General features: G+C 59.4%; 1 protein-coding gene across 4 annotated transcripts in view; it reads left to right on the forward strand.

Moving 5' to 3' along the window:
- KCNIP2 (potassium voltage-gated channel interacting protein 2) overlaps positions 1-17,828 on the forward strand; it is a 42,968-nt gene that overhangs the window by 14,392 nt on the left and 10,748 nt on the right. The window contains exon 1 of one of the 4 annotated variants that reach the window (XM_036385497.2): positions 5,149-5,885. The exons of 2 other annotated variants lie outside the window; for them this stretch is intronic. In XM_036385497.2, coding sequence (XP_036241390.1) covers positions 5,156-5,885 — 730 coding nt within the window. In that variant the 5' untranslated portion in view covers positions 5,149-5,155. Of the gene's footprint in view, positions 1-5,148; positions 5,886-9,744; positions 9,901-17,828 lie in introns of those variants that run through there. One more of the 4 variants, XM_054515559.1, reaches the window with a different exon arrangement.

A 17,828-nucleotide genomic window follows, 5' to 3' on the forward strand; every position in this document is an offset into this window, starting at 1 on the left:
AGTTTACTGGGCACAGCAGGTCGGGGATCCATCCGTGTCACAGGTTGCAGGTATGTGCCCCTGCATCCCTGAATGTGCCAGGATGGCCAGTGCCCTCCTGCCTGCTGTGGTTCAATGACTCCTGACCTGAACAGCTAAGGGTGGGTGCAGTTACGGTGCAGAGCTGTTGATGGAGTTATGCTTCATGCACAGTCCTACATCCCAAAAATTGCACCTTTTGCTGGCAGTCAGAATGAGGTGGGTTTGCTGGCAGCAAAGATTGGGGTAGAAAAGGGTTTGTGCTTGTCCGGGGATGTGTTTCAGGCCAGGTTTACAAGGGAGCAAGCAGATGTAAGGGGTGCAGGGAGCTGTGGCCAGCTCTGGATGGAAAAGCACAGGGAGCCAGCTGGCTGTGACAATGTAGGGCTGCCCTGCGAGGAAGCCTGGGCTGCTGGCAGCTTTTCCTTGGCCTTTGCAAGCTCGTCCTTTCATGGATGCTCTCTGAGCCTTGGCAAGGTAGGAGCTGAGTGCTGGCCCACGATCTGTGCATCCCGGGGCCAAGCCGCGGGCTGCGTGGCCTAAGGCAGGAGGGGCTCACGGTTAGAGCACGCAGCTCCTCCCAGGCCGTGTGCCCTGCTCCGAGCCTTCCTCCACCTCCTCGCCGGATCTGCTGCTGCCCCCTGGCCTCCCCGGTGGTGGTGGGGTGGGCTGCCTGCGGCGGGTGCCTGCGCTGTGCCCGTGCAGCACGGCTGTGTTGAGTGTTTCCCTCTGCAAGCGCAGCAGAGCCCTCGGGCTGAGCTTCGCTGTGACAGCACATCCCATGTCAGACCCGCTGCAAATCCTGACTGCTAATAGCTATGCAAATTACCTCATTAGCTGCTTTATTTATTTTCTCTGGCATCACGTTTTCAGCACTTCCCCCAGACCCGGAGGCTGCGGTTTCCCCGGGCTGGGAGGAGGCAGGAGCAGAGCAGCAGCACGCAGGGCTGGCTGGGCTGAGCCTTCCTCTGCTGGTGGCAGGGGTGTCGGGATCCCACCGAGCCACCCACCCCGATGTGGTGTATCTGGAACAGAAACTCATGGCTCCTGAAGTAATCCCTGCTGCTGGGATGCCCACCTCCTTCTCCCTCATCGTGTCCTGGCTCTGGGGTGAGTCCTACTGAGCTCTCCCTCCAGCCAGGACCTGCTCTGTCCCTGCCAAGCAACTGTGGGTCTGGCATTGCTGGCATGTGTATGCCCTCCGTCTGAAAAAAAAAAAAAAAAGAAGTGAGTTTGAATTATTTAGAGAGAGAACAGAGCATTTGCTCAGCTGCTGTGGGCCTGAGTGGTGGGCTGAGGCTTGGCACAGGGTCGCAGGATGTCCTGCATCCTTCCCACTCTGATTATCCTTCCTTGGTAATGGAAATTTTCCTCCTTCCCGCCCTGATTGCCCTTCCTCATTACTGGAAATGTGCCTCCCATCCTGACAGCCCTTCCTCTCTGAGAGAAATGTTTGCATCTGCTTTCTGCCAGCCACAGGATGACCCCAGAGAGCTCACAGATGCCCTGGCCAAGGTGCCCTGGGCTGGGGCCCTTTTCTGCTGTTGTCCCTGAGGGCTGTAGCCCAGATTGAAATACTTTGAAGCCCAGGCACCATCCAGGGCTGGCACAGGCACAGTCTCTGACCACCAGCCCAGCATGGTGCCCCTTGGTGATGTGCCTGTCACAGGGCATCCCTGTGACATGCTGGATGGCAGGCACATCCCTGCCCATGCTGGGTGTGCCTGCAAGCTCTGCTCTTTCCTGGCTGCATTTTCTAAGGGTGTTTATGTGCCCATGACATCCATTACAGTGAATCAGGCTTTGCATGGACACCAGGGGACCCACATACTGGTGTGATGACTGGTATAAAGACCTTGATTCAGCCACTCCATGGGCTTGTCAGTGCCATGCTGAGCTGCCTGCAAGCATTATGTCTTCTCCCCCATCCCCTTCTGTTTATCTTTTATTTCCTCCCTTCTCTTGGCGGCTGTGCTAATGAATATTTCATGTCCGGGAACCAGCGTGAATTCCCCCGGCAGCTCCCTGTGCTCCCTCGCCAGGTACAGCCCAAGAGTCGGTGTTTGAGGAAGGATGCATCTGCCAGGAAGCCATCTCGGGAGGAGAGGGCCCGGGTAGGAAAGCAAGCAGCGTCTCTGGTGTGGGCAGGTGTGTCGTGTCCCCCTCCTCGGCGGTGTTGTCACTGTCTCTTCAGCCTCCGAGGGACTGCCAGGGGACCGCGGTGGCCGCACGTCCGTGGTGGCCGCGTGGCCTTTACGGTTCCCGTGCATCCTCTCACACGCGTGCAGGGCCACGCTCCGACACAACAACACGTGTCCCCTGCTGTCCCCCGTGTGCCATCAGCTGCCACAGCCGTCTGAACGAGCCGTGTCCCCGGCTCACCTCCCGCCGCTCCGCCGCTCTGCTGCGCTGTACCGGGGCTCCTCTCAGCGTCGGGCGGCGGCACCGCGGCCGCACGGAGCGAGGGGCACGGAGCGAGGGATAGAGAGTGTGGGGCACGGAGTGTGGGGCACGGAGCGTGGGGCACGGAGCGTGGGGCACGGAGTGTGGGGCACGGAGCGAGGGATAGAGAGTGTAGGGCACGGAGTGTGGGGCACGGAGCGTGGGGCACGGAGCGTGGGGCACGGAGCGTGGGGCACGGAGTGAGGGGCACGGAGGGCACGGAGTGAGGGGCAGGGAGTGTGAGCAGTCCGTGTCCCCACCCATGACAGGGAGTGTCTCATGGCCTGTACTGCCCGCCCTGGCTCCTGTGCTTCCAAGCTGGAGGTGTCCCAGCACAGCCAGCAGGCAGCCATGGGACTGGGGCAGGGAAGTGTGGGACAGTGTTGTTCTTCAGTCTCTCTGAATTTGCTCTTTATCCCCTAAGCCAGGCTGGTCCCCGGTGCAGGCTCAGCATTAGGAGGGGTGGGCAGTATCTCTCTTTGCCAGGGTCAAAGCACATGGGGGGACCACGTGCTGGAGCTGGAGGCAGAGCCTGGAGTCACAGTCTTCCTCCTTTCCATTGCTGCAGCTCCAGCAGTGGCATGTCCCCTCTGGGGGCCCAGCAGGTGCTCTGGGGACACAGGCTCACTCTAAGGATCTTTTTGATCTTTTTGGGAGATAGTTTCCTTTGCCCACAGTGAGGCACTGCGGGGAATGGAGCTCACCTGGGGCTGCAGCTGGGGCAGGGTGGGGGAACCACTGGCCTTCTTAAGCAGGGAGCGGGTCTGGGAGAACCACAGGCTGTGCTGTGGGGCAGGAGGCTGGCAGGATGCACCCTGCAGTGGCACCCGTGGGTGGGTGTGACCCAGGTGGGGTCTTTAGCGAGAAAAGTTGTGTAGGGGTGGGCTCAACAGCCCTGCCTTCTGGCTTGCTTTTGATTTGTGCTGAATTCCTACTTGGCTTTCCAAGGAGGAGCAGGGTCAGTGACCGGGGTGGCCAACATCTGATGATCTGGAAGGGACAGGAGGTCCCCTGTCCCGCATGACCAGGGGGAACAGGATGGCACTTGTCTCACCCACCCGGGACATGCTGGGATGGAGCAGCTTTCCCTGGCAGATGGGAACTGGTAGGGCTTGGGATGGATCTGCAAACTTTGTGTGCTGCCACGTACTGTGGGCTCTGGCACCCTCCTGTGGCTGTTGTGTCGCCTGTCCTGTGTCCCGCGGGCCTTTGGGATGCTGCAGCTGCCCTGGTCTGGTGTTTGTGCTGGCTGGTCCCAGTAGATTTGGGGACACCGTGCGTTTACGGGATCTGGCCTTGTATCACACAGCTCATGGGACCTGATCGCTGCAAGAAACTGTCCCAATGTGTTTGTGTTGTGGGGTTGAGCCAGGAGCAGAGCTCCTGGGTACTGTAGACATGGATGAGGGTCCTAAACCCCACACCTGTTCCTGGAAGGTGTCAGGAGTGGACTGGGCACTGCTGGCTCCCCAGTCTCTGAACTTTCAGCTGGGGCCACGTGGTTCACAGGGGTAGATTCAGTCAAGGTGTTGCATTCACAGATTGTCTCTACATCAGTGTCTCTGTGTGCTGAGCTGCCCAATCTGCCTCAGCTGGCCTGGCCTGGCCCCTTCCTCTTGTGAGGTTGATGTCCCTTGCAGCCCTTCCCTGGCCTGGGGCTTTGTGGATGTATTATTAAAGGGTTGCATGCCCCTGCTGTGCTGTGTGTTGTGCCTTGTTTAGGATCTCTCCAAACCTGGCTCAGCTATGCAGTGGCCAGTGCAGCATCCCCTGCTGCAGGTCCCCTCCCTCTGGGACACTGTCCTGCTGTGGTGTGGGGACACTGCTGGGCAGCTGGCCCCTTTGGCAGGGCCACAGCCTGTATAAGAGAGAGGGGCAGACAGAGGGGGCTTGGTTTGGAGGGAATGGCCTTTTTTTGGGGAGCAGGAGGTGAGGCTCCCCTATGCCAGCCCGAGTACAGGGCTGGGGGGAAGTGGTGGTGCTCTTGCCCCTTCCCTCTGGACTCCTTCTTGAGGTACTGGTAGGGACTGGACAGTCTGGCTGTTCCTGGCTGTATCATGGCTCCACCCTCTTTTCCATCCCTGAGGGAACAGAAGCTGTAATTTCCATCAGGTCCCTTTTTGTTCACTTCCTTCCCTATTAATAAGAGATGAAATTTATGAGATTACAGAGTCTGGAATGGATTCAGAACTGATAGAATCTGCTGCTGTGGGGTGTGAATGCACTGTAGAGATGGAATACAGCTGGGAAAATGGTACTAGGGGAAGGGACGTTGTCTTGAGTCTACACAGACAGTCTCAGACTGGCTCTGGGAGCAGGGAAATCCCACTGCCACCACACTCCAGTCTGTCTTCTGGCTCTGACATACTGTGCAAGTCAGCAACTTGCTGCCAGGCTGAGCTTTGGAGTGAGCAGCTCTTAGCCTGGGTGGTCTCAGAGTCTGACTCCTCTTCCTCCTATCCTTGCATCCATCCTTGTCTCCTCCCCTGTGTGGAGCCAGCAGAAGTGGATGCTTGGAGATGCAGGACTGCAGGACGCTTGCAGTAATGAAGGACCAATGCCCAGGGATGCAGGATGCTCACAACACTTGATTGTGGGAGTGGGTGGCTCCTGCTCGAGGATGCAGGATGCTCTCGGCGCCGGCTTCCCTCCGGAAGGAGCATCCTCGCTGCTCTTGGAGAGAGGCGGCCCTGGGATGCAGCGGTGCCTCATTGGTCAGCGGGACCTGTGGAGTCTGCGGGTTGCCATACCAACCTGCCTCTGGTTCCCGGCCAGCCGGGGCGTGAAGTGCCGGGTCGAGCTGGTGCCAAGGGGCGGATCAGGAGCCGGGGGCAACCCGAGGCTCTGCCAGCCAGGGAGGCGTCCATCCGCTTCTGCCGGAGGGCTGGCTGGCACCGCCGGGCTCCCCGGCACCCCGCATCGCCCCGACGCTGCTCCCCGCCGCTCCCCGCAACTTTGCGGCCGGCGGGAGGGCACGGCCCGGGGGGGGCGAACCGGGACATCCCGCTCCCTCTCACCGGCCGGCTTTCGCCAGCTCCAGCCCCGGGAGCGGCACCGCGGCCCAACTCCGTGTCCCGCTGCCCTCCTGCACCGGAGCATCCCCGCGCAAAACTTCCCGCTGCCCGCCGCCGGGAGCGGGGCTGGCGGTGCCGCGCTGCCGGGGCTGCCGCTGCCCGCTCCGCCGGCCCGCAGCGACGCCGATGCCCGCAGGCTCGCTCCGGGCAGAACGGCTCGGTGCTGCCCCGGGCATCGCCCGCTGCTCGCAGGAGCCGGGGGGCTGCTTGGCGGCCGGGAGGGGGTGCGGCTGGGTCCCTCCCCAGCGCTGGGAGCTGGAGCCATGAGCCACTGCCAGCAGCGCTGCAAGAGGCAGCTGGGCCGGGTGATCCGCTTCTTCTACCAGTTTGTCACCGGCACTCTCTCCCAAGGTAAGTACCGTCCTGGGGGACACGGGGTCTGTGTTCTGTGACAGGGGATGTCTGTCTGGTGAGCTCTGTGGGGTTATTTGGGGAGGGGAGAAATGCTGCTTAAAAATGCTGGTGGAGGGGTTGCACTGAGCTCCGTGTGGAGCAAAGCTGAAGATGGCTCCAGGAAGCAACAAAAGCCCCTGAAGGCCCCTTGTGGACCTGGGGTGAGGGGAATGTTTTATTTGGGGAGGGGACTGGTACAAAGTGGAGCATGAAAGAGCTGCTGTACAAATAAATTGCAGCTGGTCTGATGGTGCCTGACATGCCAAGGAATCTGAGTTCTCTGGGGCTGGAGCCATGACCTCCATCTAGCTGGACAAAGATGGGTGTGCCCTGGGTGTGCCCCATGAGCCAGGGCAGGGACACACCCTGGTGCCTGCATCTACTGGTGCTTTTGTCCTGGGATGCTTGGTCCTGGGGATGGAGCTGCCTGCTGTGTGCTCCTGGTTTGATGTCACTGCCATGGCAGGACCCTCACCCCTGTGCCAGCCCCTGCACTGCCCTGCCAGCTGCCCAGTACCTCATCTTCTGGATGTGAACCCAGCACTGCCTCCTGAACCCAGTGGGCATATCCTGGGGAGGTCATCACGGGCCTGTGTGTGCTGGGAATCTGGGTGCCCTACTCCCACCCCTGTCCCTGCGTCCCTGTGCAGGGACAATGGTGGCATCCCCATGGACTTGCCGTGCTGAGAAGCACTGGGCTGCCCCTCTGGGCCCCAGCAGTGCTGGCGAGGGATGCACGATACCGTGAGTGCAGGGAAAGCCTTGTTAGGCCAATGTGGCAGCGTCACGCCTCAGAGCAGGGCTGGGACTTGCACTGCTTCTGCCAGGACTCAGCCTGCCTGGAAGGCCCCTCCCAGGTTTTGTGCCCTCCTTGCCTGGGGAAACCTCTGGGCCTGCACAGCCTGTGCCTGTCCTTGGGGCCAGAGAAAGGCAGGAATAGCATGGAGCACTTGGCACAGCCCGGGAGGATGGGATGTGGGAGCAATATTTGACCTGTGTCTCCAGCTGGCATGCTGCCTTCCTGCCCACAGGGACCCAAGCCCTGGGGCGGAGGCTCCTGGTCAAAGCAGAGGACAGTCCCCAGGCCCAGCAGCATGCCAGGCTCTGGAGGCTGGGTGTGCCACACGCAGTGCCAGCTCCATCCCCGCTAGCTGGCTCCATTGGGCACCAGCCAACTTGCCTGGAGTGGAGGGGCAGAGGATGAGTCAGCTGAGTGCAGCCCAGGGCACGAGGGGCAGAGCTGCAGGTGATGGAGCGAGGAGGGAATGGGACCTCGGGATGCTCCCAAACCCCACCACCTGCAAGGATATCCTGCAGGTCCTTCTCCCACTGTCCTGGGCTTTACAGCTGGGTGCTATGGCCTTGGGACTGTAGCAGGTGTCCCCTGGGACTGGGTTTCTGGAGTGACCATTTGTGGTGCTGTGCAGGACCAAGGGCTTTCCCTACAGCCCTGCTGGGTGTGCATGGGATTGGGATGGGCACAGAGGGCATGGCTGGCCGTGGGGCACTGACTACCCTCACCGTCTTCTTGGTGTCCTCCCAAGCTCTGAGACAAGCCAAAGTGGGGTGAAACCCAGAGCTGGGCAGCTCTGAGTTGGGTATGGGATGTGGGGCTGCACAGCCTTCTTCCCTCTGCAGCTCCCCTCCTCCCCAGCTGCTGCTCTGATCCTTGGGTCACCAAGATGCTGACCCCTCTCTGGCTGTTATCCTACCACATCATTCCCTTTTGGGAGGCAGTGACCCCCTGTCCTTCCTTCATAGTGAAGGAGGTCTCCTGGAGCTCACTGCAGAAGGCACTGGGTGCTTGACCAGGTGGGCCTGGGGCAAGGGGCCCCCTGGCTGGGTGCTCTGGGGAGCTGGCCAAGGACGGGATGCCAGAGAGGGCAAAGAGAAATGACTCAATCAATTAACCAGATTAAAACTGTGACTTCACCTCCCAAAAATAGCATTTCACCAATATTTTAATGTGCTTATTAATAATCTGCTCGCGCTCTGATTAGCAGCAAGGTAATAAGGGATCAGCTTTAACCTAAATTTAACTCTCCCTAATGGATGATGGCCCCGAGAACCAAAAAAAAAGGAGAAATTCCTATCCATCAGGCTGGCCCCCCAGCAGGTCAGGAGCACCTGAGACTTGGGCAGCAGCTGTCCAGCTGTGCCTAGGGACCATCACCTCAGTGTGACCCAGCAGGTCCCGTGGCACATTTTGTGGAAGTAGTGTCCTGACACCCTTCTGCATTGAGTGAAGAACACTTTAGGGGCAGCCACAGGGGTGGCTCTCAAGGAGAGCAGATCCTGGCTACAGTCAAGGTGCATGGTCCCCTCCTGAAGAGACAGATCCCTTGACGATGGATGATTGCCCTGCTCTGTCCCCATCTGCTCCATCCTGCAGTGGGGGACAGTTCCCCATCCCCAGCTGCTGGTAGTGCTGGGAGGAGGATGGAGACAAGGCCCAGCCACCTGGCTACCTGGGTGTGCTTGTGGCATGCTGTGGACATGGAGCGGCTTTTTGGGCAAGAACCCCCTTCCAGGAGTTATTTATACACCACCCAGCAGGTGGCTGGCAGGGTGTTTAAATATAGCAGTGTGGCAGGGCTGTGCTGCTGGCAGCACTGGAGAGCCAGGGCAGGGGTGGCTGGGTAGGGGACACTTTGTGGCTGTCAGTGTCACAGCCCAAAGTGGGACAGGCAGCATGGGCTCAGTGCCAGCCTGGGCTGCCTGGTCCTGGGGCTGTGTTACAGAGCCTGCAGCTCTCCTCAGTGCTGAGCCATGGGCATGTGCCAGGGCCACTTTGCCATCCTGTCCTGTGTCACCTGTAGATCCTCAGAGCCATTGATCTTGGGGGAGAGAGAAGGGAGGGAGGAAGGAAGGGAGAGAGGGATGGATCTGCATGCTTGGATTCTGCTCCCTGAAAGGGGCACAACTGGGGCAAACTCCTCACACAGTGGGGTGGCCACAACCCCTGGCTGTGGGTGCAGGGTAGGGATGTGACATCTCGTATGCAAAGAGGCTTTGGGATTAAACACTGGGGTCGAGTGTCCTCCTCACCCGTATGTTCCATGGGACAGCAGATGGGGCCAAGCACTGTGCTGGGGCCAGAAGTGTCTCAGGCATGGGTGCAGCTAATCCAGCGTGGTTTGGCATCTGTGAGTGAGTGTGCCCAAACCCACAGTGGCACTAAATGCACCTGGCATCATGGAGCAGGAGCCAGGCTGGCTGGCTCTGACTCTAGGCTGAGAGAAACAGATGCTGATGGCAGACATCTCTGGGGAGGTGCTGTTGTGGGACACAGGGAACAAGATGCCAGACCCAGCTCTCCAGGATGGCAGAACTGAAGAAACACCTTCCTTCAAGCCCTTGTGTCTGGAGCAAGGACAGACACAGGCATCAGCAGAGATCCTGGCAGCATCATTCCCTAGGGAGTCCCTTTTCCAGGACTCTCAGCTTCACCTGTGGTGTGGCAGCAAGGAGCTGAGCCCTGAGGATCCCAAGATCATCGGGGAACTCTGAGCAGCCCTTGGGCTGTGGTGATGCCTTGCTGGCCCCATGGCACTGAGACACAGCCACATGTGTAATGAGCCCCATCTGTTCTCTGCCCCCTGCCTCCTTCTCCTGGCTGATGGTGCCACTCTCCCCCCGGGCCAGGAGGGTTATTTTTAACTGTTTGCCATGTGCTGTCTGAGCACAATTAAGGTAATTGGTTTGGGAGCCTGGCTCTCACACAACGCTCCCAATTACCTGCCTGCCTGCCCGTGCGGCCCCCCGCCTCCCTGCCCGCGGTGGCCGCTCCTCTGGCGGGGGACTGCCGGGACAGGGCTGCCCCAGATAGCACAGCGGGGCACGGGGCATGGAGCCATGGAGAGGACATCCCTGCACAACGACAGCCTGCTCTATGCCTCCCTGATTGCCATCCTCCTCCTCATCTCCTATTGGTTCACCACCCGCTGCTTCAAAATCATCAGCGGCATTGAAGGTACGGGGCTGGGGACATGGGGGGACAGGGTGGCCTGGCCCGGCCACTTCCACAGGCCAAGCGGTGAGGCGGGCCACATGCTTGGTGTGGGAGAGGTGCACTGGGGACTCCCTCTCTGGGAGAGCTCCATCTCCTCAGTGACTCCATTAGTTCCTCCTGGCCGTGGTCCTGTTCCTGTGTGTGAGAGCAGCCGGTGGCAGCCCAGGGCTGAGCTGTGGCTCAGGGCTGTATCCAGTGCTGCTCTGGGTCCACCATGCTGCTGGTGTTGGTGTGCTGCTGCCCCTCACTGTGAGGTGGGGATGCAGATGGGCTCTCTGGAGCGTCCCACTCTTGTAGGGTGCCCACAGCTCATGCTCAGGCCTCAATCTGCGTTTTGGGGCTCTGGGTCCCTTTGGGCGTGACCCACATCTTTGGTGCTCAGCTGGTGTGTTGGGGAGCTCTGGGATATGGTGGGGGTCCCACTTTCCCCAGTGAAGGGTCTCTCCAAGCCCCAGTGCAGTGGGATGTGAGTGTTGGGGGTTTGCAGGGTGAGACCCCAAGGCAAGGAGTAGGGCAGGAGGGGTGAAACTGGCATCACGTGTCTGGGGACGTGCAGAGCCTCTCCTGCCCGGGGTGTGCATTGCTCCATCTGTCTGTGAGCCCTCTGCACAGCTCAGCCAGAGCCTTGGGGCGCTTCCCACAGCATGGCCAAATGCTGACTGGCTGCAGGGGCAGGGAGCACCCCTGGGAGCGATGCCCCTCAGTGGGATGGGGGGCAAAGCCCTGCCTCACACTTCTGTGGGTACACGGCTCTTGAGCATCCCTTGCAGGCAGCTGTGGGTCTGGCTCCATTGGTGACCTCCCACATGTGGTCCCATGTGTCTCCTGCGTCCTGGGGACAGCTCCAGATGGAGTAACATCCCTGGGGACCTTGATGAGGTGAAGGGGTGCTCCTTTGTCACACCTAGCCCTGCTGCCCTGCAGCACTGCTCTGCTGGGGAAGATGGCTGACACGGGGGAGGCACAAGGGCAGGTGGGGAAGCTGTCACTTGGTGACTGACCTGCCACTGCTTCAGCCCCAGCATCCCACGATGCTGCCAGAGGCATGAGGGGCTGATGACAGTCTGTTCACATGGGTTGAGCAGGTTCCCTTTGCAGAGAAACTGCCCTGAATCCTCTGGATCAGGCTGGAAGGGCTCCTCTCCCTCTACATCTGGCTAAAACTATATTGCAAAAATAGACTCATGGCTTGCAGGACAGGCATCAGTGCTGGAAGCAGCTGGAGGCTTGAGGAGAGGATGGGTTGTAACTGGGGCTCAGCAAGAAAAGTGGCTTTAAAAACACTTGACATCAGTTGGAAACGGAAACTTCCTGCAGGCATGCAACAGGTCTGTGCCACCCCAGCCCTCAGGGATTGACTCGAGGGCAAAACTGGGAAGCAGACACATGAAATCCAGGCTCAGTGCCTGGAAACTCAGCTCTTTCCAAGAAAAGGAAATGTGAGGTCTGAAAACTTCCAGCCTGGAGAATGTTTCCCTAGGGAAGGCTTTCAGCTCTTTCACCAAGAGACCTCTGATGCATCTCTGGCATCTTCTGCTGCTGTTCGATCAACCTTGGGAGCGTGCCCCAGGTGGGCAGGCGATGCCAAGCCCTGTGGCATGGAGCCACTAGATAGCCAGGCTATGCTGTGACCCGGGACTGAGACACCAGCCCTCCCCATCCCCTGCCAGGGGACAAACCTGCAGCCTGCTGGGCTGGAGATGGGCGTTCCTGGGAGATTGGTGTGAGGCAGCCCTGCTGGGAGCTCTTGCCAGGGGTCTGCTTCATATCCTAGATATGGCAACCCCACCTGTGGCAGCTGGCCTTGCTCCTGGGGTGAACTGGGAGGCAGCAGTGGCATGGGGGCAGCCCTGCTCCCTGCTTACCACACCAGTGCTGGAGTTAGGACTGGTCTTGCATCATGGGCCATATGGGAATTGTCTGCCTGGAGATGGGCAGTGCCAGTGGCATCCATGGGAGAAGCGATGGGGAAGATCTCAAGGGGTGCTGAGCCCGGTGATAGGCAGTGACCACAGGTACCTGGATCCCCAGTGATCCCTGTGTTTGTGATCAAACAGCCAGGCAGGGGCTGGAATGCTGTTAGAAAAGAGCTAAATTTAGCCCCATTGGCTGTGTGTGGATGTGTGCTCGAGGCACACATGCACAGGTTCACCCTCTGTTTCCAGCTTCTGCGTGACCTCGGCTGGGTCCCTAGCCCCTGCTTCTCCTCCTCTCCTGCTATTGTCTTGGAAGTCCTACATCACAGACTCTGCTCCCAGCCTGTTCTCCCTGACCTGCTCCCCATCTTCCCTTGGTGTTCCCAGCAAAACAGGTGGACCCATCTGCCTGCTCAGAAATGGGGCAGATGGAATTGTTGCCCCAGACACTCTCCAGGAGGGAGATGTTGAGGTGTTTAGCCAAGCTGGTCCCCGTGGGGCAGACACATGTCTGGGGCACAGAGGACAAATCTGAGTCATGCCCATCCTGGATGTTTTGCCAGTGCCCAGCGTCCTGCCCCTCCCCGTGTCCCCCCCTGGGAACTGAGTGCCTTTTAATATCTGTGGCCCGTTTCCTTAGCAACTGCATTAAGCAAATCGATGGAGGTGGTGTCATTGGAATGGGAGGGCATGCCTTCTTTCCCCCTCTGACCCCCCCCATCCCCGCCACCCCCCACGCCTCCCTGCACTTGGCCTCTCTCCACTCTTACTCACAGGCACGGCCCTGCTGTGCCTGGGCTCTCAGCTGTGGCTCCCAGAGCCTCCTGCCACAGCCCTGTGCTGACCCCTCGCTTGCCCATGGCCGATGGCAGCTGTCCCTGAGTAGGGGGTGACGGCCAAACCCCCACCAGGGACACGGGCCCTGGTCCCTGGGGATGCGAGGTGCTGGGGTGAGGGGGCTCCAGGACTGTGGCAGGGAGGGGTGGAGGGGTGAGGGGCCATGAGACACCCCCACCATGAACCTGGAAGGCCTTGAGATGATTGCAGTGCTGGTGGTCTTGGTCCTCTTCGTCAAGGTGCTGGAGCAATTTGGCCTCTTCGAGCCTGTGTCCGTGGAAGGTAACGGGTGTGGGTGGTGCTGTCACCTCTGGGGACATGAGGGGCAGGTGGTGGGTGTCCAGAGCTGCCCCCAAGGATGCTCCAAGGCTGCTGCATCCATCAGAGAGTCCTGGTGTCCACTGGCTGCTTATAGGGGCGTAGTATGGAAGGAGCAGAGTATCTGCCTGTCCCAATGGCTGGGGATGTAGGGAGGGGACCGGGCTGGCAAGGTGTCTGCTGTATGGTGGTGACTTTCATGTGTGCTGGGATGCTGGGGGCTGGGACTGTGTGTGACAGTGTATGTGGGCACCAGGGTGTTTTCCAGCACCTCCACAGGAGCAAGGTCTTACCAGAGTCCATGGTCACCTCACCCTGCACGTGAGGTGTTGGGCTGAGCACCAGTCTGCACAGCAGCCAGGCTCAGGCAGGATGGGTGCATGCTGGGCTCCGTGCTCCTGGCTCTCCCAAGGCTCCCTGTGGCCCTTGGGCAGGGTGGGGGACACAGAGGGAGCTGTGCAGCTGTGGATGGGCTGTGTGAGGTGCTGAGTGCTGTGCATGGGACACACTTGGCAGAGTCTGGATCCACCCGGGGACTCTGCTTTGTTCATGGTGGGAGTGAGGTTGAGACTTGCTTGGCTGGGTGCTCCCTGGCTCCCGGGGTTATGGTTGTGTGAGGGGTCCCCAGCCCCTGCCCATGCCTGCACACACCTCTCTGAAGGATGCTGCAGCCTGCCTGGCCCTTGGCATCGGGGCATGCACAGGGTGAGGAGGAGACACAGTTTTCCTGGTCCACTGGTGCCCTGAGATATCTGCTGTGCTTCTCCAGAACTGGGTGCCACACGGGCTGGGTGTAGTGGTGAATGCTCACCTCCACAAGCAGTGAAGCAGCCAGCACCCAAGGCTGCACCTACAGGATGGCCGTGCCTGGGGATAGGGAGGGAGAGAGGGGACAGATGGGGGATCTCTCCCTCTGATCCTGTGAACCTGATCGCAGGACAGGAAAGGTGGTTTTCATTACCCAGAAAAGGCTGAAGTTTTCATCACTATTTAACTGCTGTTGCATAGGTTGCTGCCCCTTCTGACTTGAGAGGCAGCAGCTAGGATTTTGCTCTCCAGGGAAGGTCCCAGGCAGTGTCTAGGGCTGGTAAATACTGTGTCCCCTCCGGGGGTTGTTTACAAGCCATGGGTGGGTCAACAGTGACAGCCTAGAGATGGCAAAGAGCCTGAAACCAAACACTAATGGCTTGGGTCTGCTAATGGACACAGGGCTCTGCCCCCTGCTCCCAAGCCATCGATGCTGCCGGCGGTGCTTCCCTGCTCCAGCTGGGGGCCCAGGCCCTCCCTGCCCCATCCCTGCTGCTCTCCTGCCTGCAGCTCTTTCTCTGCCCAGGTTGTGCTTTGCCACCACAGTGATGGGCTGGGAATGGAGCAGCTCCAGAGGGGACCAAGCCAACCTCTCTAAGTCTGGGGGAAGGGTTCAGTGGGAGCATCTTGCAGTGAGATTCTGGGGGAGTTCCAGGCTTGCTGGGTTCCCAAACTCAGCTGGATGAGGCCCCAAGGACCCCATCCTTCATTTGGAGCTGGCACTTCCCTGAAAAAGGGCTTGGACAGAAGTGCTGACTGTCTGCAACCCCTTGTCCTGTCTGCTTGGCGCTGTACCCCCGGGGACCTTGCCACAGCCTTGGTGGCACGGGCACAGCCGCTGTCTGGCAGCACCAATGGAGCATCCCCATGATTGCTCTGTGCTCCAGGATCTTCAAGGTGATCAATGCTGGAACTGACGTTGTTTACCAGCTGGATAATCAATGATGGATTGTGTCATCCCACCTCTGCCCTGTGCCATCATGGCTGTCCCCAGCCCTGAAGATCTGGCAGACCCATGCAGGAGGCTCTCAGACCTCTGCTGAGATCTTGCTTTGGCCAAGCGCTCAGGATGGGGCAGGTGGAGAGAAACGCTATCAATTTTGCCTCTTGAAGTGCAGCATCAATAATTCAGCTCAGAGCAATCGGTCCCGGCTGGGAGGAGGGGTGGCGGGAGGGAGAAGGCGGGAGCGCCACCCGCGTAGCCCAGCCACAGATTAATATTGAATGAAGTGGCAGATTGCTGTCGGCAGGATAATTGGTGCCTGCCCAGGGCTGTTCCTGCCTTGGCTGTTCAGGGTACGTGCTGGGGGACAGGCAGGACTGGGGGTGTCTTGGAGAGCCCCCAGCATAGGGTGTGCTGGCCTCTGCCTTCCCTGGGGGCTGCTGCTGCTGTAGAGCTCAGGATAGGGAGAGAGAAGCAGGGCTGGGAGGGTGCCAAGCCCTTCCAGAATGTGGGAGAAACAGGAGGGAGCAGCAGCATGCCTGGGTGCCACCAGCACCCCGAAAGGTGCCAGGCAGAGGGTGGTGGCAGTGAGCAGAATGGACCCTCCTTACGGCTGGCTCAGGATGAGGGTCCCTCTGGAGAGGGGAGAAAGGAAGCATCCCCAAGGTGCCGGTGAGAGCAAAGTCCTGTGCCAAGCCCTGGTTCCTCCTGCTTTCCAGGAACCTCTTTGTAAGGAGTGCTGTGTCTTGGCTGCAGGAGGGACTGGCCCTTTGGGGTGTGATGTTTTGGTCCCTGGGCTCAGGGTGTCATCCAGCCTGGTGGGTCTGACAGACCCAGAGGTCAAGGTGAGCTTGCTGCAGGGCAGTAGATCTTGGAGCATCAGAAGTCTAGCCTAGGATAGCTGCAGACACTCCAGGTTGAAGTTTGGGGTTCCCTGGGCTGGGCTGCACCAGACATTCCTTCCCCCTTCTGCACTGGATTTAACCCTTGCTCTTCCATGGGCTAGCAGGTTTGTCAGCTGGCTCTAGGGCTGGGCAGGGCTGGCTCTCCCAGCAGCCCTGAGCTCCCCAAGGTCCACAGTACCTGTAGTGCTCCCTGTGCCTCTGCTGCTGCGTGGTGACATGTCCTGCTCAGCCCAGCCAGACCTAATTAGCTTGTTGAATCTCTTCCCCCTCCGGCCTTGTGTTAATCACTTTTCACATTGCTTCCTTCCCAATTCCCTCTGGCCTGATTTGCTCCTACTGTTGCTGATGTGCCTGGAGAGGGGAGCAAGGAGATCCAGCTGGACATGGGAAAGGGCCCCCACTCTTTCCCAGGATGAGCTCTGAGCCAGCAGATAGATGGACCAGAGATCACTTGGCCACAGGGAAGTGAGAAAACCACAGGCTGGAGAAAAAGCAAGAAATGTAGAGATCAAAGGAGCCTATTAGAATAGATTGCCCTTCTTTATAGTCCTGCTCTGTTGGTGGAGGGTGAAACCTTCATGTCCAGTGGGAGAGGCTGTGGCTCTCTAGCACAAGGTTGTGTTGGGCTCCAGGGTGCTGTGGGAGCTCATTGGGATGTCCTTCACCTCTCCCCTGTGAAGGGCAGGATTAGACCCCAGGACTGGGCACAGGTGGGAAGAGAAGTGCCCTGGACTGGGCTCTAGGAGTATGGAGTCCCTGGAGTGCTGTTATTGGGATGTCAGATGTGCCATCCACACTTGGCTACAGCATCCCCTCCCACGGATAGAGGAGAATGTCTCATTCCCCCATGGGTGCCTGACCTGGGGCTTGTTGTACTACTGGGGCAGGAGGTGGCCTCATCAGAAGCAGCTGTTAGGTGAGAGATGCATAGACAGCTGAAAGCCACTTTCTGACAACCACTGCTGCCAGGCTGGAGTCTCTCCTGCTGCCCTCAAAGCAGGATGCTGGGTGGGCTGTGGAGAGCACCCACCCTGGCTGTCCCAGATGTGCTGCCCTCCCTCCAGGCAGCGCACTGTGGAGCACATTTGCACCCTGTAGGGCACATTTTCACCCTATGGAGCACATTTCCCTCCAGCAGCAAGCAACGTACCCAGGGCTGGCAGCTCAGCTGTGCTGTGACTGACTTGCTGGTGCAGAGATGCAGAAGAAGAGGGAGGAGATGAGGGTTGCAGATGTCTGTGGAGGTGATCAGTGGACAAGGCTGAGCTCCAAGGCAGGGAACTTGTGCCATGCAAGGTAGGGACACTGTTGGGGGGAAGGTTTGGTGGTTTGTGATGGGGCAGAGGGGATTTCCTAAGCAGAGCTGCCCTCCAGGCTGGTGACAGCAGTATCCCAGTAGCGTGTGATGAACTCGAGGGTTCCTGCAGACTGCTCAGCTCCAGTGCCACCACAAGCTGTTGTTGGGGTGGAAGTCAGTGTGGCTGAGCCTCCGCCACCTCCATGCACCCACTGGTGCCCACTGTGCACCCCTTTGCAGGTTCCTGTGCCAGGCTGTGTAGTGCAGGGGTGCCCTGCAGGAGAGCTGCCTTGGGCTCTCCTTCCCTGCAGCCTGGGTGCCCCGGGGGACCCCAGAGGGTGCCAGGGCAGGAAGAGGGAGGGCCAAGGCAGGTCTCTCCTCCCCTGCCCTCCCCTCTCCTGCGTTGCTGGGTCTGCCAGAGCAGCTGCCGGCTGGGGCTGTGTGTCTGGGGATGGCGCTTGCTGAGGCACCCTGGGACCTGCAGGGGCTGCAAACCGTGGGCATCATCCTGCTGCTCTGCTCCAGCCTCAAGATACTCCATGCCCTGGGCATCATCGACCTGACCAGGGGAGGTGGGATGGGGACAGGGATGGGGATGGGGTTGCAAGGAGATGAGAATGTGGTGGTGGAGGTGCTCCTCCTATCCCAAGGGCTTGCAGGGTGCTTAGGGGAGTTTCTGAAAGATTAGTGTGGTTTAGGGCTTTTTTTTGGGGGGGCAGGGGGGCATTGGATGTCTGGCAGCATTAGGGTGTAAGGAACTGCGGAAGTGAGGGTGTCTGGGGGTGTTTCAGAGTGTTAGGATATTGGGTGGGAATATTTGTGGACATTGAAATGTGTGGTGTTGGGTGCAGGATGCTAGAAATTTA

Source organism: Molothrus ater, chromosome 8 (assembly GCF_012460135.2).
Source record: "Molothrus ater isolate BHLD 08-10-18 breed brown headed cowbird chromosome 8, BPBGC_Mater_1.1, whole genome shotgun sequence".
NCBI lineage: Eukaryota > Metazoa > Chordata > Aves > Passeriformes > Icteridae > Molothrus > Molothrus ater.